This window comes from Carassius auratus, chromosome 2 (genome assembly GCF_003368295.1).
Source record: "Carassius auratus strain Wakin chromosome 2, ASM336829v1, whole genome shotgun sequence".
Classification (NCBI taxonomy): Eukaryota; Metazoa; Chordata; class Actinopteri; order Cypriniformes; family Cyprinidae; genus Carassius; species Carassius auratus.
The window spans coordinates 18,227,093-18,248,541 of record NC_039244.1 but is presented as its reverse complement, the minus strand read 5'-3'; the positions used below and the strand labels follow the sequence as shown (position 1 = coordinate 18,248,541).

Here is a 21,449-nt window from a genome sequence, read left to right as displayed (position 1 = left end):
GGTAGTGCTTCCGTAATGGTGAATGGAACTTCTTGTTGCGAGCCCCAGTCTACAAAAAGGGGCACAGGTGGCTCGCACAGGGCACTTAAAGGGGCAGAATCCATGACACTTTGGTAGAAATCCTAATTCATCGGGCATCCGAAGTGACGTTGAGAGTGACCGACTGAAGGGGAACGTCTCGGTTACGTATGGTAACGTATGGATCACCGGCTCAGCTCCTCAGCGAATACCTGGTATGCATTGGACCTGCTGCCTTTTTATGCTCAAGCTGTAATCAGCTGCAGCTGGATGCAATATTGCATGCCAATGTGCATTGGCTCGTTTAGTTTACACTCAAAGTAGATTACACACTACGAAGCGATATACCAATTTTTCGGACATCCGTACTGACTTCTCTGTTCCCTCCTTCAGGGAACGAGGGTTACCATACGTAACCAAGACGTTTTATACTATAATATGACATGGCCTGACATAGTATAATATAGTGATATCTGTGCAGTGTTTATCTTTTTGCAAGATTGTTTCTGACGGATATAATGACATAAGGTAACAGTAACACATAAAATAATACAATTATTTAAAATCATATCAATTTCATATTTATTATAATATCATATTTCATAATCAAATCAAATGTCATATTCAAACAACAAGTAGTAATAATAACAATCACAATTCCATTATTATCAGATTTTGTAGTATTATCGAGATACTATTATTGTTTTTATTAATATTTTACATGTATTTTTAATTTTAGTTACAATTTGATAGTAAATTTGGGGAATCCCAAAAAAGCACAATTATTATGTAAAGATTCCAAAAACCCTCAGGTCTCACACTGTAGGCCAGTTCCTCTCCTCACCTTGCAAGACCGCCGGGGCGTTACAGGAAAAGGTGCACCGCTTGCCGAATATGGTGCCCAAGGGACACGAGAAGGAGGCAAAGTAGACATGAGACTGAGGAGGTGGGCCACAGTCCACTGGCTGACAGCTCACTACACGGTCCCACACTCCATGCACACAAATCAGCTCTGCTTCCGTCTGAGGAGAGGACAAAAAAGACAGAGAAAGACAACCACTTATAAAGTCACAGTGTTACAGTGGACTTTCTGAATAATGTGTTTACATGACTAAGCGTGACTATGACCATGACTATGTCTGACATATGGCTGTATTAATCACAAGTTTTTTGTTTATTATTTTTTTTTTTTTTTTTTTTTTTTTTTTACCTGAGATACTAACTAGATTTATATCAGAAAATGTTTGTGCATGTGAAACAGTCATTCTTGAGATCTCTTCCCAGGAAAATCTTCAGAAAAAGTAATTTGTTCTAATTTAATCTCACTGCTATTTAGCAGAAACTAGATAGCAAGGAGATGTAATTTTCTTTCTTAGAGGGGTTATTGCACAGAGAGAGAGAGAGAGAGAGAGAGAGAGAGAGGCAGGCTGTTAATACTTGTACGCACTTGATCAGAAGGAAGGCCCTGGCCATGGAGAACAGTAAGTGTATAGCCACGATGACAAGAAACAGAGCAGTTTTTAGAGTCTATGACTTGAGTACAACGGACTGAAGCATGTTCGATGTTTAGAGGACTGCATGACTCAGCACTGCACAGCCTATGCACACATCTGAGTGAGAAAAACACATATCATGTTCATTATTATTTGTAGACAAAGACAGACATTATAACCATCGTCAAACATGATGGAATGTTTTTGTTTTTTTTTTGTCTTTGTGTAAGAGTTTTTTAAACAGTCTCCATATACTGTAGTTTGTGTGATCCATTTATATTTTAATTTGTACACTACAATTCAAAAGTTTGGGATAAGTAAGACTTTTTATATTATTTTTTATTTATTTAAGAATTTATATTTATTCAGCGAGAAGATGTTAAATTGAATAAAAGTGAGAGTAAAGAGATTTATAATGTTACAAAAGATTTATTTTACAAATAATTGCTGTTCTTTATAATGTTTTATTTATAAGAAAAAATGATGATGACGATAATAATAATTAATAATAATAATAATGGATTCCACAAAAAAAAATAAAGCAGCACAACTGTTGTCAAAATTGATAATAATAACAAGGGAAGTTTTATGAGCACTGAAGATGGGATAATGACTCCTGAAAATTCATATTACATAAAAAAGAAAAAAGAAAGAAAGAAAAACCTATTTAAAATTGTATTGTAATAATATTTACAATATTAGTGCATTTTCAAATACATGCAGCTTTGGTGAGCATAAGAGACTTCTTTCAAAAACATAAAAAAAAAAATCGTACAGATCCCTAACTTTTAGTGTTTTTATCATGTGTTAATGCAAAAGTTTCTGTGTGTATGTGTGTTTGTAAGTCGTGGGAGACCCCACCCTCAGCGCACCCAGTCAGGGCAAAGGCGCTGAAGTGACAAGATGTACGCAATGCAACTGCCAACACCGCCACTTGAGAGGAGGAGAAGTTCAGCTGCACTGCTGAAGTCTGGTAGAATGGCACGCTCAGTTTGTGAGTCACATTCACCACTAGGGGGTTATACTGACATGAGAGCTCGTACGAACCTGTGGATAGGAAAATACAACGGAGTTCCTTAAAAATACAAAAAAGTTTATAATCTTTCCCAATTAAATTAAGCATATTATGTGTTACCAAGCAGGTGTTTTTTTCCAGTGGTGTCACACAGTTCAATGGTCACCGTTTTCCTGCAATTTTCCCCATGCCAACTACCATCATTTGCAATGTAGATAATAACAGAGGCTGCTACACCCGGTCGCTCAAATCCTACCTGCAAAAACAATGTATCAGTATTATTAGCAATTAATATATGGATCCTTGGCTAACATAATATATGAACAGTGTGAGTAGGCAGGATGGCACAAATATATATATATCATATAAAATAAATGTGAACATAAACTTCTGTTAAATGGTAAATGGACTGCATTTATATAGCGCTTTCAACAGACCACATGGCCATCCAAAGCGCTTTACAATTTGCCTCACATTCACCCATTCACACACCGACTACGGTGTCTGCCATTTAAGGCGCCATCCAGCTCTTCGGGAGCAGCTGGGGTTAGGTGTCTAGCTCAAGGACACCTCGACACTTGGTCAGGTGGGATTGAACCACCAACCTTCTGGTTTGTAGACAACCTACATGAGCCACTGAGCCACTGCCGCCCTTAAAAATTTGGGTAAGTTTTTTTATGTTTTTTGAAAGTCTCTTATGCTCATCAAACCTCCATTTATTCGGTCAAAAATACAGCGAAAACTTTTACATTAAAATATGAAAAATATATTTTTTATTATATTTCGGAAATCATACTAATATGCTGAAATTATTTAGAATTATTTTGTATTACAATAAATGTTTCAAACAGTGGTGCTGCCCTACATAAAAAAAAAAAAAAAAAAATCTTACTGACCCCGAACTTTATCAGTTGTGTACATAAAACTGCTCAAATCAAATTATATTAATTTTCCTTTGTTTAATAAACCATTGTTCAAAATGTATTTGAAAACACAAAATGTGCAATATTTATTTTCAAGGCAGTCAGCAGAGGGAGAAGCTAATGCGTATATTAAATTGCCCAATATAGACTGAATAATCTGTCAAATTTGAAGTATTTACACTCAGTGTTCATTCAATGAGCAAGTGTGTGTACCTTTAGCCAGACAGGCTGATCCTGAGTATAGTAACTGTTCAGATGGGCAGTACAGGGGCTCCATGCATCTAGAGTCACTACTTCATTTATGTCAAAATTATGTGACTTGCACATCTGTTGAGGATATAAAAAGAAAAAGGATATTTAAAATGTAAAATTTAATTCAAAACAAGCATTAACAGTTTCTTTTTATTTTTTTTTATTCATTTGAGAGGTTCATTTCAAATGATGTTCAGTAGTGGGGCAGTGGGGCAGATAAATAGTTTACAACGGTTAATGAATTCTACAGTGTTTGTGTACCTGAGTGAGCACAGGCTTCCCGGTGACCTTCGAGGCAGGGCACCTCTGGTCCTGATGTGAGCCTGAGGCAGTGGATGCCCACTGATCAGTGAAACCCCGAGGAGTGAAAAAGCCACAGTCCTGGATGCTGGAGCGTACTTCGAACTCCTCACACACTCCGTCCCCTTCAAAACATAGCACAGGCTTGGCCGACCTGAGAGAGACAGAAAAAGCAAGAGAGAGTGAGCACAAACTCATCATTAGTAACAAATAATGACCCCACTGCCAAGATGTAATTGTGTTTTCATAACAAGTATGTGAGACTAGGCTTCACTTATGTGTGAATTGAAAATAAAAAGAATGTGATTCCACTGAGAGGATTAAATAAACAATCACACAAATATGTGGATGATGTCATGGCATATGAATGGATTATGACATAAGTGTACATGGGGTTTAAAGGAGAATTAGGTTGTTATTAAAGCAAATTCGTTAGAGAGAGACACGTGTGAATGACATCAGAGTTTTGTATGAGTTCTTGTCTGAGAATTTTGCAAGGTAAGAGAAAAGTGACTCATTGGTGGGAACAGCTTTATCAAAGGCAAGGCGCTCAAAAGTGTTCTAACAACAAATGAAAAACACAAGCATTTGATTGGCCGTCTCTGCTGCAGAACGACTGACCTAACCCACATGCCAGTGCCAAAGGATTTTCTCCTAAGCTTTGTTGATCTTTGCTCCCCAAATATGATCGTGTGGCGATAATATAATGTGGCATTAGAACAAATATCACAAAAAAGCCATTCCTGAATGCCAAAAATGCGGTTACAAGCTACTATGAAAACATTGGGAAGTTTGCGGCATGTGAGTTAGTCGCTGCTTTGTCTATGCTTCTGTTTGAATTAGACACTTCTCGTGCATCACGCTCACAGAAAATGTAGTGCTCTCAGTCACGAAAACAACACGGACTAAATTGGTGAACTATTTGCTTTTTTTCTCCAAACATTTCCTGTGAGTCTTTCTGCACTGCATTACTCTCACTCAAGTACATAATGTAACAATGAAGAACAGTTGGATTGTTATGATTGTTAAAAAGATCAATTGCAGTTTACCGCATACTGTACATGCAATACTTTGGACCATTTCCAATAGTGTGATGACATAAAATATTGAATAAGATTATCTTGATTATAAGAAATACCACCGGCTGTGTTACAGTAAATGACCTAAAATCCACAGTTTGGACTGGAAACGTAGAAATCTGGACTGAATCTTTGTATACCTCTGGATATGTATTGCGCAAATATTCAGATCGAATTATCAGATATCACAGACTTTGCTGTCAAGGAAATTACTCAAAATGCATAATGGGGAACAGGATTATTTGTATTTTTTCCCCTGGTCAGCCTAGAAATAAAATCAACAGTAAGATCTGGTGATCCACAACTCAACACAACACAAGAGAACAATTATGTTGACTGTCAGTTTACTGGATTTCGGGGGTAAGTGGAATTTTATAGTACATTATCTGTATCATTTTCTAAAAGAATTAGGACTGAAAGTAATGCTTAAGATGTATGTATGTTTATTACAAAAGTACAGTAAAAACAGTAATACTGTGAAGTTTTATTATAATTGAATAATATATGTAATAACATTCATATATTAGAATGTAATATTTAATAATGGAATAATATTAATGTAATATAAACCGTTGAAATATATTTTAAAATAGAAAGAAAAAAGAAAAAAGAAAAGAAAAAAAAGAATCCTGCATCATCACAAAAATATTTTTATTAGCATAGTTTCAGTCAGTCAGCCTTCCTTAGACCTTATTTATACTTTTTCTAGTTTATATTGTACTTTAATCCCACGTACCTACAAATGATTTCTTAACAAATTCAAAAATGTAAATTATTCCTATGATGGCAAAGCTGAATTTCTCCAATGTTCAGTGTCACATGATCCTTCAGAAATCATTCTAATATGCTAATTTGGTGCTAATAAACATTTCTTATTATTATATATGTGCTGTTTAATATTTTTGTAGAAACATTAGAAAAAAAAAAGATTTTTTGATGAACGGAAAGTTAAAAAGAACTGCAATTTAAATGAAAAACAGCCTTTAGTGTAAAAGACACAATAATGTAAAAAGGACTAATGAGATAAATAAACTTGATATTATGCAACATTTACTTATACACCTATATATATATATACACTACAATGATTATTATATGATGCGCCCTAAAAACAATAACTAAAGTTGTTTTAAACAACAAGGGAAATGTTTATTAAGAATTTATATATTTTTCATTTATGTATGTATTTTGCTATCTAACATGCAGCAATTCACTTTTCTGTTTGTACATTTTCCCATCTGGAGATTACAGAGGATAATTTTTAGCAATGAATTTGAACTCCGAAGTAATAATTCTCTGATTCTCTGTATTAGGGACTTTTACAATAGGTGCTAAAATACAATATGTTGACCTCCACATTTCCTTCAATATTATAAACTGACTGCCTAACTCAATATGAGAGAGAAAAACAGTAGGAGAGGAATCCGAATCTAAAGAAGACATAGCAATATTGTATTGTTTTGTTTTGAGAGCTGGTTATGATTATTACACGGGTTTATTGTCCTGTGTGGAAATTTCCTGGTGCTTCTGTTGTGGTGTTTACAGTCTGAGGGCCAAAGTTCTCAGTGGACAGTCAGATTATTTGTTTTTATGAGTGTGACTCACCGTGACATTTGAAACCTGGTTCAACTTGGCATTTCTTTGAGCAGCCGTCTCCATCTAAGAGATTCCCGTCATCACAATCTTCAGATCTGTGATGCCAAGGGTTACATTTATCAAATATGTGGAAAGTCTTTTGCTATGTTTCAAAACACTCAAAGAAAAAAAAGAGAGAGACAGAGAGAGAGAGGGAGAGAGAGAGACTCAAACAAATACTCAAAGATATGAAACATTCTTTAAAAATGACTAAAGCACATAACATGCAAACCCTCAGATGGACCCTTAAGTTTATACTGACCCCTGTTGTGTGCCATCACCACAGAAATGTTCTCCATGAATGTAAACCAGGCCTGGAGAAAGTTCACTGAACAAACCATCTGACTCCACCTGGATCCTGTACAGGTACTGAACGTCCTTCTGCACATCACTAAGCACACAAACACATTCAGATCCAAATACACATAGCTAAGTTAAGCAGACTTTTCAAAAACCATCCACAATTTTTTGAATGTATTCAAAACAATGGAACAAAATTTTGATCTTTATAATTATATTTATTTACGTTTAAATAAATATAACTAATCAGTATTATTTATTTATTTAACATAACAAAATCGGGATTTAATATTAATGTGCCATAAATGTTGGCAAAATCCGCAAACCTCATATAAAATGCATAGAACATAAAACAGCTCATGTAATATTTGGTATGGGTTAACGATCAACATTTTCTGAAGGTTAAGTACCTCCCTTCACTGGCCTCTTGTTACCTTACTCATTTCATGGTAAGTGTTTTGTTTTTGCTGTAAACCTCACGGTGGCACTGCAGCCTACTTTCCCACAAACCCATCTTCACTCCAGCTCCCTTTTTCCACTATACTTGTTTTCAGTCTTTTGTCTCCCATGCCAAATGACAAGTCCCTCACTTACTGCACACTAACAACATCAAGCACACAACTGGAAAGATTGGAAACAATTTCAGATGAGCTGCAAACAGCCATGGGTGGTTTATATTCCAGGGTTTCATTGTACATCTCTCTCTCTCTCTCTCTCTCTCTCTCTCTCATATCCAATCTGTCTTTCTTTCCTTTCCTTATCCACATAGCCCAATTCCCAGTAGAGTTTCCATCTTTCTGAGCTTACAGGACTTGTGGAAGGAACTTTTCTGGATATGCTACATTCTCTGATCCACACTATTAATGTCTGGACATTTTGACCTATTGCAAGATGACAATCCAGTGACCATTGATGAATTCGTATTGGAGCATACAGAATAAAAAGTGACAGGAACAGAACAGAAATTGGTTGTTGATTTTTTTTATGCTTGTAAAATTAATGACTAATGAAATGACAATGTCAAATCCATGATTTTTTCAGACATTGCTTCAAAAAACCATTGCACAATACTTGAATAGTGATATGCTGAAGATACAATTCAAAGACAGTTTTAGTAACACAACATGTTCAGCATTTATATTCAAGCCACACTTAAAATAATACTCTCAGAAATGCTGCAAATCAACTAAAACATAATAAAAACATGACAGAGACATTATTATTTGAAAACTAGTAATACTTGACAGTATTACTAACGACTCATCAATTTCAAATAAGTATTTAAAAATATAGTCTATCAAAGTGTCTACGTACAAAACAAAGTGATATTGTTAATTATACATAGACACATATTCTTACCTGTCAGTGTATGTGGGCTGTTTGATGATTACAGGACTCTGGTTTTCTCTGATTGGTGGTTCTCGGAGCACTCTGTAGAGAAGGGGGCGGCAGCTGGAGCAGAGAGGACTCTGGGGCCGCGAGGTCAGCAAAACAGCATCGATCTCCAGCTTCTTATCAAAGGTGGAGATTTTAACAGCCTTGACCTTCTTACTAGTATGTAAATGAAGGGTCAAAGGAATGTCACAGGAAGCATGCTTAGGACCTGTGTGGACCATCTCACCGTTCTCCATTATGAACATGATATTAGCAATTGCCTTTTGATCTGTGGAAAAAACAACAACAGAAGAATTCATTCCTATAAAAAATTCATACACATTGTTCATAAATTTGGGGTTTGTAAGTCCTTTATGCTCACTATGTCTCCATTTATTTGATTTAAAAATATATAAATATATTTTATTACTGTACATTTTATTTTAAATATATTTTAAAATATAATTTATTCCTGTGATGGCAGAGCTGAATTGTGACAAGCCATTACTTCAGTCTTCAATGTCACATGATCCTTTAGAAATCATTTTGATATGCTGCTCAATGATTTAAAATGGTGCTCAAGAAATATTCGTTATTATAATAAATGTTAAAAGCAGTTGTGCTGCTTGATATTTTTATGGAAACTGTGATTGGAAATTTCAAAAGGAAAGCAGCATTTACCTGAAACATGAATAACAATGTAAAAGTCTTTCTCACTTTTGATCAATTTAATATGCCCTTGCTAAATAAAAGTATGAATTCATTTCTAAATCAAAAAATAAAAGTAAATAAAAATCTTACTGATGCCAAACTTCTAAACAGTAGTGTATGTTCCAATAATGTCAGGTGTTTGATATATACAGACAGTACTCACTGGCTGAGATGTAAGTGATCCATACGGTCAAACTGTCAGGAACAACCGGGTGAAGGAAGTGTAATTCCAGCAGGCAGCCCTCAATCTGAGGGCACGGCGTAGTCATGTTGGGCTCATACAGGTTAAATTCAGGACTCCAGGCTTGCATGCTGGGCTCACATGGCTGGTACACATCAGGGGCCCCTGCAAAAACACACGCAAACCCCATCCGAAGCCAAAAAGAAAATACTGTAACTCGCCATCAAAAGCTAAGATTTAATTATTCACATGAACAACGCCTAAGCAGCAGATTACTACAATCTGCCACTTTGACTGCACAGCTTTGCTCCACCACTGCGATCCAGATACTTTAAACGTAACATTATAGGTGTATTCAAACTCACTTTTGATCAATTTAATGCACCCTTTCAGAATAAAAGTATTTTTAAAAGTTGTAAAAAAAAAAAAAATATATATATATATATATATATATATATATATATATATATATATATATATATATGGAGCATAAACCATCTCTTTATAAATAAATATATTTATAAATAAAAGTTTATGAAAAATGAAAAAAATATATATATATAATATATACAGAAAAATGGGCAAAAGAAACAAACAAAAAGTCTTAAAGTTTGCTTTTCTAGGACATTGTCCTGTCAGAAAATCCTATTATTTATACTGTTTTGGTTGTTTACTGGATGTTAGCACTAAAGCAATCTCATCATGCTTGCAGCCAAAAACAGTGTGTTGTTATTTATTCCAGGCAAAAAGCACAGTTTTTCCCTTGATAAACCTGTAATAACAAATTATCAATAATAAATATAATTGTCATAGAAAGGAGATAAATACAGCCTGGTTAAACTGAACTGCAAGGGGTTAATTAATAGATCAGACACTTTTGTGCCCAAATACTACATGCTGAAGAGACACAACTGTTTAGTGAACTACTGCGTATTAATGTAAAGAGCACAATCCTGTGCCTGTGTGAATCCTCTGCCTCCAAAAGGTTTTACAATGATGGATTAATCTGTATTCCAGGTCGAGAGAGACAGATAGACAGACAGCAGCCTTGAGTCACAGAGCACTCCTTTGCACCCAGCATGGCCTCATGTGTGGATGTGTACAGGGTAAGCAGCAGCAGGCCAAGGTAAACCATAAAACCCAATTGGTCAGATAAACAGAGCAAGGGCCTCCACACAAGGTAGAAGTAATGACTGTATCAGATGTGTTATAATGCACCCGCAGGGAAAAGTAATGCGGCAAGATCTGTGAGCATGTTATCCTTCCTTCTTTCAGCGGTCTTAACCAGGTCCCTGCTCACCCTGGATCAAAACGTATTTCTCAAAAAGTTGCCTTATAGTACATACAGAGGCTATGGCACAGGTAAGCAGGGATGAGCGTTACAAGATGTGAGATCTGAGATCCAACTACTGTATGATTTGTTTGTATCGAATTGGCCTGCATTAATACAGTTATCAAATTATTTACCATGGTATTGCCATGAGCATTATTTCATTCTACACAAACAGTGCTATCATATTGCTCTTAAAGTCTTTCTGACATGATTAACTGACCAACAAAATGATTTGCATGTGGTAGTCATCATGCACTTTATCATGTTTTTAAAAATAAACCAAAAACAAACCAAAATCTGAACCGATGGTTTTAAATCTCATTCATCATTAATATCGCAAAGATATTGTTTTCTTCGAGATATATAATTTTATTTTTGATTTCTCATCAATCTGTTTCTCAAAACAAGACTCCAGGCCAAAAATCACTCTCCACTACCACCTCTCTCTTGATACTGTGCTTTATGAAAATGACTGCATGCCAGGGAAGGATTTCTATATTTTGGGTGGACTTTTTAAAGCACAATCTTATCCGTATCACATATCAGTGAACGGGCAGACCAGATGCTAAGAGATTTCTGATTAGAATAATCAGTAACATCTGTTAGGTGAGGAATAAAGTTGAAAAGCTACACAGGATAAACATTGCTTTTTATGACGGGCCGCTTCTGGATGCCACCCAATATTACCAAATCTTGAAGCTGTGCCAGTGGCCTTTTTTATTCATTGATGGCAAAAAAAGTTTTCTTCATCCAGGCAATAATGATTTAATGATTTATTTCCTGAATTATTCCAGACTTGCACGCAACATGGCCCGCATGAGACTGAACGATCCACCTGAATGTGAATGCACAAGTTCAGAGAAAGAAGCCAGGGCTTCATCCTCATTAATCAAAGAGCAGATTTTCTTTTTTTTTTACATTGACAATCATTTGTGACATATTCAGTGGTGTGCTGAGGATCAAGCACACGTACAACAACAATTATGTCAGAGATGGCATTCAGTCATGTACACACTATCTTATGATTCATGACTTATGCGTGTGGAAGAACATTGTTAGATCATGATGTAAAAACTATAATACAGCAGTTAGTCCTGGTCCTCTTATTTGATTGACCAAATGGGATTTCAAACGCGCTGATATACAGCCCGACAGCAATGAGCCTTTTTTATGGTTTACCTTTCTACCTATCTGTGTTTACAAGTATGAAGTAAAGTTGTGTAATAATATTGTAATAATATGAGTACTTACCCACTGCTTCCTCTGGTGTCCAGTATCCAGTGGAATCACAGGCGTGAGGAGAAGTAGCCTCATTGGCGTATTGATGGAACGCTCCGTTTTCATCACAGAGATGACAGTTCATGTCACCTTCCCTACACAGCCACAGAGAATAGCTTTTTTTTTTTTTTTAAGTTGTCAAAGAGAGTGAAAGATCAAAAAATGTGTGTGTGTGTGGGGGGGGGGGGGGTTGGGGGATTGGCTAACTGAAAATACATCACATCACATGCTCTTCCTGATTATTTGGATAGCAATGGAATCACATATTGGACACAACAATGCACCTGTTTCTTGGAATAAAAAGTGTTTTTTTGCATACAGCATGTTATAGTGGAACATTTCTAACCTAACTATATTTACTTTAGTTAGCATAATCATGATCATCATAATCATAATCATTGTAAACCAAATCAGATCAAAATCGAGTTGCATGGGGAAACTAAGTGAATTTCTCATAACAGCTTTGAGAATACAAGAAATAGTGCAACATGAATGGATAAATATTTGTACAGACAAACATTTATTTCCTCTTTGTCTGTTATATGTATGTTCCTCAGTTTACCTGTGGGCAAGTGGCCCACTGATTGGGTTCAACCAATGAATGGTGACGGAATCTGCATCTTGACCAATCACCACTGGTGCAAGAGGAACAGGGGTGGGCTTTCTACCAAGGAGCCAGGTTTTGTATGTTAAATCAATATAGCAGTGCATCCGAGCTACTTGATTGGGTGTAAAATGGTTTGTACAGTCATCATCTGTAATAAAAAAGGTTAAAATATTTCAGACAAAAATATCAACACTGAGTTTGTTTATTTATATATATATATATATATATATATATATATATATATATATATATATATATATATATATTTTTTTTTTTTTTTTTTTTTTTGAAGGAACTGCTACTTGTATGCAGCAAAGATGCATTAAATTGACTGAATTGTGTAAAAAAAAATGATCCTGAAAAAATACATTGTATAAAGGTTTAAATTAATAATTTAGCAGCACAACAAATTCCCAACTGTGATAGTAATGAGAAATGTCTATTGAGCACCAAATCAGCATATTACAATGATTTCTGAAAGATCATGTGACTCTAAAGACTGAAGTAATGGCAGCTTTAGTATTGCAGGAATAAATTACATTATAAAACATACTAAAATAGCAAACAGACATTTTATATGAAAATAACATTTCACAATGTTATTGTTTTCTGTTTGATCAATAATTTACCCTTGGTGAACACAAGAATCATAAATAAATAAATAAATAAACTTACTGATGCCAAACTTTTGAATGGTATTGTTTCACATTGCATGCATGTAGGTATAACTTGTACCACTAAGTGGCATTAACATCAATATATATATATATATATACATATATATATATATATATATATATACATATATATATATATATATATATATATATATATATATATATATATATATATATATATATATATATATATATATATATATATATATATATATATATAAAATTGATAAACAAACAGAAGCAGTAACCTGATCATGACTACCTGTGTAACTCATGTAGTTGTTGTATGGTGTGTTTTTGTACTGGGTAAGGCCACATGTGTCATTGACAGGATCAGGGTCGTAACAAACTTTAGACTTTGGGGTGGGTGCTGTATCAGCACACAGGTCTCCCGTCTCCATGGATGCGGTGGTCTCTTGACAGGGGTCATCACATGACTCGCGTTCACTCACACCCTTAAACACATGGTACAGTCCCAAAATATGACCCATCTCATGGATCATGGTGTTGTTGTGTCCTTTGGTTCCAAAGTAGGAGGGATTAAGAATCATTCCACCTGAAAAATAACCCAAATGGACATCTCTGCAGTTGATGCGACAATATAAACTTTAACCTGACAGAACAATGATGTGTAAATGTTCAAGCTATCTTTAATCTCAAAGCCAGAAGTCTGTGAGTAAATGAAACTTATTTGCTTTCCTAAATATTGCTGCATAAAACAGTGTGCACCATCCTGTAAAATGGGACCACCACGGCTTGGATTACCAGAAAGAACAGTACATCTGTTATCAGTGTTGTCTAATGTTCCACCCACATTCAGAACATTAAAATGCTTCCCACACCTGCTGAAAAGTAACACATTGGCATCTGGTTTTATATTCAAATAATGTAATAAAAAGCTTAAAACAATGTGACATTTATTACATGTGCATATGTTCAGCAGTTTAAGAAAAAAAGACTAAATTGTAGCTTATAAGTTATTAGATTTTAAAGGAAAAACAGAATGTGTTTACTAACTAAATACAGAATTTGGTTTATGTGGGCATCTGCGAAAATCTTTCTCTTTTGGACATTATGCTCCACCCCAGTCAGGCCATTTACAGCGGATATACTAGATTTGATTAAATAACCTTTTTATTTCGGAAATATACAGTTATTTACAGTTAACGCACAAGATTAGCAGTCCCTCCTATGGTCTGATTTCACTTAAAGCATTCCGAGCAGTAGTTTGACCTTGTTTCTCAGTATAAGACATCAAGGTACTCAAATAAGCTCATGATTTATGTGAAATTAAACCATAAAACATACCTCTAATTTATGAGAAACTAATCTTGCTTTTTAACCTCCATGCAGGTCCAGCGAAACATTTGTGGACAAATATTGTCTTTCACCAAAGACTGTTTTTGACATGATTGTAAATCAAAAAAAAAGAGGTGGATTATGGGCATAATAGGAACGGAGCCATATCTCTGTGAAAATATAGGACCATAGCTCTGTGAGATGCAAAGCAGCATGGTCAGTCTTATCTCAGACAGGTTATATCTCAGACCACCTCTCTGCTCAGACCATTAACAGGACAATTGAGAGCAAAATAAAACATGACAGGGTGATGAGGACACCAAGGACCCCTTTCCTGAAATGGTTTATTTTCTGATAATGATAGGCAGATGGCATTATCCTGTTTATGGCTACTTGTAAAATAAGAAAACAATAATACAATTCTACACTTTGGCAGTCAAAAATATTTGACTTGAGTTTTCAGAGTACAGAATTCAAAAGACATTTAATAAGTATTGTATATATATATATATATATATATATATATATATATATATATATTTTTTTTTTTTTTTTTTTTTTTTTTTTTTTTTTTTTTTTTTTTGAGGGACTATTTTCATATATTTTTAAGGGGGCACAAATATAACAACGAAGATGAATCTAAAATTAAATTAAATGTACCAATATATGAAATGTGGTAAAACTTTGCAATTGTATTATAATGTTGATATCAATGCAACAATAAATACCTACCTTTATGGACCTTTATTATTTAAAAAATAGCAATATTCTAGATTAATAAATGCTGTAAAATTGCTTTGATATCTAATGAACTAAATTTTAACTAATTAAACATGAATGCAAAGTGTTATCACATACACATTAGAAACAGGCTGTATGTTAATTCATGAAAATCCATGAATTCAAGCTCACAAAAGCAAGTTGGTGCTAATTACTTATGTTAATATTGGTTTAACATATATATTTACATTTAACAATATAAGTTCACATTCTATGCACAGGCCAACATTTTCTCATTAAGCAAATAAACCAAGACCACAATGTCTGATCATGCATCCTGGACCAATGGGAGGGGGACTTATATAAGAAATCTTCCTGTTTTGAGAAAAATCTCCTTTTTAAAGGAACTGGACCTAACTGAGACCGCTTTAATGAGCTCTAAAACACGGCAATGACTAGTACTATAAAAACAGCTGGCAGTAGGATGGAGATGGCAACAGCTTAATACCCTTCTTTTGTTTTTGTTTGGTTGTTGTTGAGTTCCTTTTCTTCTCTCCCGGTGGATGACCTTAATGATTAAGGGGCAATCTACAGGGAAATCTATGCGTGCTGCAAGTGTTTTCTTTTATGCTTGAGATTATGCCCCATTAACTTTGTAAAGGCAAATGCAGACAACAAGGACGAAGAGACAAGAATGTTTTTCTTTAAAGAAAAGATTTAAGGTGATCAGAAAAAAAAGCAAGACATGAACAGGAAGATCTATGGCATTAGGTACAAAAAACATCTGCTGTGGGGAATGTAGTGACAGGAAACAACTGAGTTCTTAACTTGACATTGTCCATGGTAGAATTAACCCAGTTGGGTTTAACGTTTTGTTCTCATATTATATTGTTTGTTTTTATCCCTTCCACAAAATACATGTGGTCCCAACCCTTTTATTAGCATCAACACTGAGCTGTGACGTCAAACATAGTGGAAAATCTAAGTCAATTTCATGCTTTTAAGAGCACTGAATAAATGCAATAAAACATCTTGCCTTAAAGTGATGAAATATTTGTGATTTATGGTACTTGTAAAAATAAAAGGCCATCAATAGAAAAATATTTTTTAGGGGTCATCGGATGTTCATTTTCCATATGTGATATGATTCTTTAGGGTCTTAATGAAAAGTCTGTAACATAGTTTGGTTAAAATTTCTTAATGTTGGTGTTAAAAACACATTTTTTAACCCTGTCAAAAACAGCTATTTTCAGAGCAACCCATTTGGTAGCATTTTCTTTTAAATGTTAATTAGCTCTGCTGACCCCGCCCCTCTATTTCGAGCTGCTCTCAATGAGATGGTTTACGTTAGCCACATTCATCGTGAAACTTGCTAATTAGCTTGAAAGGTGATTTGCAAAGATTATTAAAGAAAACCTTATACTAACTTTTTCTGTAGGTGAAGCTGCACTACAAATGATTCGCGTGAAGATGCATTTAGGCAGATTGGGCGCACATTCCATTAAAAAAATAATAATCCACTGTCTTCAGTGGCTCAGATGTCAGGAGTAAATGATGATTGCTATGTTCATTATTACAGCCAGGTGTGTCGCACAAGTCTTAAAAAATTGAGCTGCAGGCTCTTTGATCGCCCCCTGGTGGTTAACAGTATTCCAGTTCATAAACCCCACCCTCTCCGTGTAAACGAACGGGACTTGAGTCATAATAAAAAATTTAATTACACATTGAATTCAATTTTCTGAAAGATGGTTTTGGTTATTCAACACCAATACCATCTTATATCACACTGATGTATGTTCAATTGTTAGTGTTTTGTGCTAAGTTTGATTTTAGCTAGTCATTTCATGATATAACAATGGGGCATATCGTTATGGTTTATTATTGGGTCCGCAGGTGTTTGGGCGGGAGTTTGATATTGCGGCTCCACCTCATGACACTACTGCGCAGACTCCAAATGAATCTCAGCGGCCATACTGAGATGCTTTGGCTTCACTTTTCTACAGTGGTAGGAAGTGGAGATGCGTCGTCCATATTTTTTTACAGTCTATGATTACATCCAACAACATCGCTTAGGAGATATTCTTGTATTCATCTGCTCCCGTGGTGAAACAATGGCGGACTGATGACAGCTCACTCAGGGTGGGTCTAAGGTAAGACACTAGTCCAGTCTGTGCTGAAACGCTGTCAATCAAACTATCATGGGAGGGGCCTTTCTGTGTGACGTCACAAAGAGGCATCTGAGCACAAACATCTGACATCAGCTCATTTTGAGAAACGGGTAAAGATCTTAGTATACAAAAAAAACGCTGGGTGGATTTTTAGCATTACAGGGTAGTTGTGTACACACACTTCCAACACACATTTCAGTTCAAACTTCTTGTAAAAGTGCATGTAGCATCCGATGACCTCTTTAAAACAAGACTGTGTCATTACAACCTCTACCAGCAGGGGCTAACTGAGCCATGCTAACAAACCAACCCATGGACGATTTCTGGACTCAAGCCTTGTCCAGTCTTAACTAATGTAGTTCAGTCAAATCAAAACATTTCAAAAGTCAGGTTTTCATAATTGGGTTTTTAAATTTGCATCTTTTGGGTTATTGTTTATATTTTTTTTCTACATTACTTAAATTCTATTAAAATGGCACTTGGGTTATTAACTTCATCATGTTCATGCTGTGTTACATGTAAGTGGATATCTTACCTTGATGAGTAAGCACTTCTTTTGCCCATGGCCAGGTGGCAACCCCAGCAAGCTCCTCGCGTGCTGAATTATTAGCGAAGAACACATTGAGCATGTCTGAACTGCTCAGATGGAGCAGCTCCTTCAGTTCCTTCACACTCATATAAGCCCTGTATCATAGATAATGACACATAGTCAAGAAACTTTGCATAGAAAACAAGTAATTATTGATTGAACTGCCATAAACATGAATGTTAACATAAAAGTTATAAAATGTTTCTTTGATCGCTTGAGAGATTTAAAAGGGAATGACAATTTCAAATGTTGTTAAAAATAACAGTTTAAAACAACAACGGTTTATAGTTCATGTCATCAGAAGTAAGCAAATGGAATATATTTACTTTTATTAGCAGTTTTAATTACAACAGTCATTTAAAAAATCACTTTATGTCACAATGTTTAGGAATTATAATTGTTTGAACTGGTTATGGCGCATGAAAAACTGGCCACTTTTTTTTTTTTTTTTTTTTTTTTAAATTCCATTCCAAGCTGTGATAAATCGCCATAGAGGCACTTTGATGTGTGATGTTAATTTATTTTTACTTTGGAATATGTCACATGTCATTTTTCTCTTTTGATTTCATAGCTGCTTAAGCCTTTGCACCTCATATCTTTGAGCTGTTGGTTTGAAGAGGTCCAGTTCTTATTGCCCTTTGGATTGTCGAGCCTATTAGCTGAACCACCTACTGTTCCTTGGACCCGTTCCATGCGAGAATAAACCAAGCATCATACTTCTTGTCGTTTATTTTTATTTTTATTAAACAAGCAAAGAGCCAATCTTCCTGAGTGCTTCTTGAGTGTTGCCTAAATTTCTCCTATAGGGCTTTATTCAGCAATAGAATTCAGATGATTTAACAATTTATATTCACATGACTTAAAGTTTAGCCTTAAACAGTGCTGTTCCAAATGTGTTCTGGAAATTAAAGGATAAAAATATATTTTGTACTTTTACTTTTTTGATTTGTGAATTTGTCAAGTAAAGCCAATCATATGCAGAATACGAGCAATAAAATATGTTTAGATGTTTAGAAAAACTTTGCACAATATGACAGGTGAACTAAATTTACTGTTCTTAGTCACAATCACTTTCCCCTTCAAAAAAAAAAACAAAAAAAACAGTAAGTTCACAATCAGTATTTTTCTTCTTTTTTTCAGAAATTTCACAAAACTTTGGTTAGATTTATTCTTAAAAAGTGTAAAATCCTGTGATTCATGCTTTATGAACCCATGAATTGTGAGTGTTTTCAAAACCCTTTTGATTACACTTGAGTGGTAGTTATTGGACTGCTAATATTGAACACCATGGACTTGGGGGAAATTTCCAAATCTCTGTCCTCTCTTCTCAAAAGGAATCTCTCTCATCATCTTGCCACTGACACTTAAGTCATCACAATGCCAGCCGATTGACTGAACAGATCTGATTTCACTAACTCCAAAATGCCGTTGTTAATAGATTACGAGGGGTAAAGTAATAAAATATAAGACACGAGCCATGGTATAAAGTATAAGAAAAAGTATAAGACAAGGCATAAGCCATGGTACAATGGATAAAGCATTATTGATGACAAATTTGAGTGTCACGGCAGTATTTACCAGCCCAACCTAAGAACATGTTTGAGGAAGAACATATATTTATACTTACAGATGAAACAAGTAAATTCAGAAAAAACAAAATAACAATATACTATATTTATATGAGCAATGATTCACTAACCCCAAACTTTTAATGGTAATGTACAAAATTTGTTCTTAGTTCATTTAATGTTCATTCCACCATACACTTGTGCCAACAAACTTTTCTAATTTTTGCGCCATTAGCACCAACAAATAGAACTGCATTAATAATAAAAGTATTGCTTCCAAACAGGTTTGCCAAGCAATCCTTTGTGCCTTTCGCTTTGCCCCATCTTCCATTATTCATGCAAACTGTACTTCCATCTTAAAATCACACCATTGAAATTTCGGATACCCCAAACAAATGTATTAAAAGCAAATTTCCTGGTATTCAGACTTACATGAGGTCATCTAATAAATGGTTTTACCTGTGCATTAACCTGGCATAGAATAAAGTATTTTAAAGAACAAAACTTCACCTTTCAGGTGGACAAAATCCTTTTAAGTAACACAGAAAATAAATTAAAACTATTTATTAAGAGAGTTATATTCAAAACCACCGATCCACTATCTTGCAGCAAAATGAATAAAGGAATAAATCCATCATAAATGGCTGAAATTGCTTAGCATCTATCAAAGTTAATTACTAAAGAGAAGAGTTATCAGGTAGTTCAGTTCTATTGGCTTAAGTGTCTGGACTAAAATGTCTTTGCTTTCTTCTCGTTCCATATCTAGAGCTTGCCAAGAAGCACCTGGTGGTTCCCTTGTGCTGTTTTTCTCTGCTTCAACAACAAATTTGTGTAGTGACAGCCACTGGCAAGTACATGCGCTTCACTGCCCAGCAGCAGATACCTGGGCTATAACTCACACAGCCAAACATTAAAATCCAGACCACCACATAAAAGCATGCTATACAATTGCCATCAAAATGTCATCCCTGCATTAATTCTCTGCAAACTCTGGACCTCGGTCTTAGAGATACACTCTTCCAGCATGGTATGGAAAGACCTCTCTAAAGGCTCAGTCTATGATCCCAAGGTTAATCTGGTCCTGTTGGCTATTAACATTTCTACTTACGGACACATCATATTTAGAGGAAAACAAGTCCAGTAAATAAACCTTTGGTTTATTCAGTACCTTTAGATTGCTTTGTTAATATGGCATGCCAAGGACATATGGTGCTCCAGGTCACCTCTACTCCAAACTTTTTGCCTTGGTAGAAATATGGAGGTCTGAAATTCACTGAAGAAGACTATCTTTTAGTATTCCTATTCATCTTAAGGGCAGTTGCTTGACTGGCATAAGAATTCAGAAAACTGACATCACATCAAGCCCTTTACTGCTGACTATCCGGGTCTTTGGAAAGCATAATTATCCAGTTCACACTTATACTGGAAGAGGCTTTCAAACAATGAAATATTAATGATGCATAAACTATGGTTCAAAAGTTTGGGGATGGTATGATTTTAATGCTTGTGAGAGGAGTCTCTTATGCTCACCAAGACTGCATTTATCAGATCAACAATATAGTAAAAAAAACGTAATATTGTGAAACAATAATACAATTTTAAACAACTGTTTTTCATTTCACTATATTTTAAAATCTAATTTGTTGCAAATGATCTGCAGAGTGTGTAGCTACATCATCTGCCATCAGGGTGACAGGGCCATGCTTATCATTCAAATCTTAACCTCTTGGTAGAAAAAGCCTTTGAAATGGCATTTAACTGATTTATTATCCACCGACAGAAATGTTCTGGCTGTGGATTTTTGCTATGAGCTTGCTGTCTCTCAGTGCAAAACAACCAAAAGTAGTTGAGTTGAGAAGAGTTTCTTAGACCACCATCCAATGGTTGGGGCCTATTAATCTCTATAGGAGCCCTTCAGCAACAGATAGG

General features: G+C 35.1%; 1 protein-coding gene across 1 annotated transcript in view; it reads right to left on the bottom strand.

Annotated features, from left to right (window-relative positions):
• LOC113118807 (pappalysin-2-like) overlaps nucleotides 1-21,449 on the bottom strand; it is a 41,582-nt gene that overhangs the window by 13,901 nt on the left and 6,232 nt on the right. Inside the window, 15 exon segments of the mRNA XM_026288220.1 lie at nucleotides 863-1,040; nucleotides 1,466-1,628; nucleotides 2,384-2,558; nucleotides 2,647-2,782; nucleotides 3,663-3,776; nucleotides 3,963-4,135; nucleotides 4,138-4,155; nucleotides 6,686-6,771; nucleotides 6,978-7,106; nucleotides 8,375-8,678; nucleotides 9,264-9,446; nucleotides 11,866-11,987; nucleotides 12,455-12,647; nucleotides 13,439-13,732; nucleotides 17,899-18,047. Coding sequence (XP_026144005.1) covers nucleotides 863-1,040; nucleotides 1,466-1,628; nucleotides 2,384-2,558; nucleotides 2,647-2,782; nucleotides 3,663-3,776; nucleotides 3,963-4,135; nucleotides 4,138-4,155; nucleotides 6,686-6,771; nucleotides 6,978-7,106; nucleotides 8,375-8,678; nucleotides 9,264-9,446; nucleotides 11,866-11,987; nucleotides 12,455-12,647; nucleotides 13,439-13,732; nucleotides 17,899-18,047 — 2,417 coding nt within the window.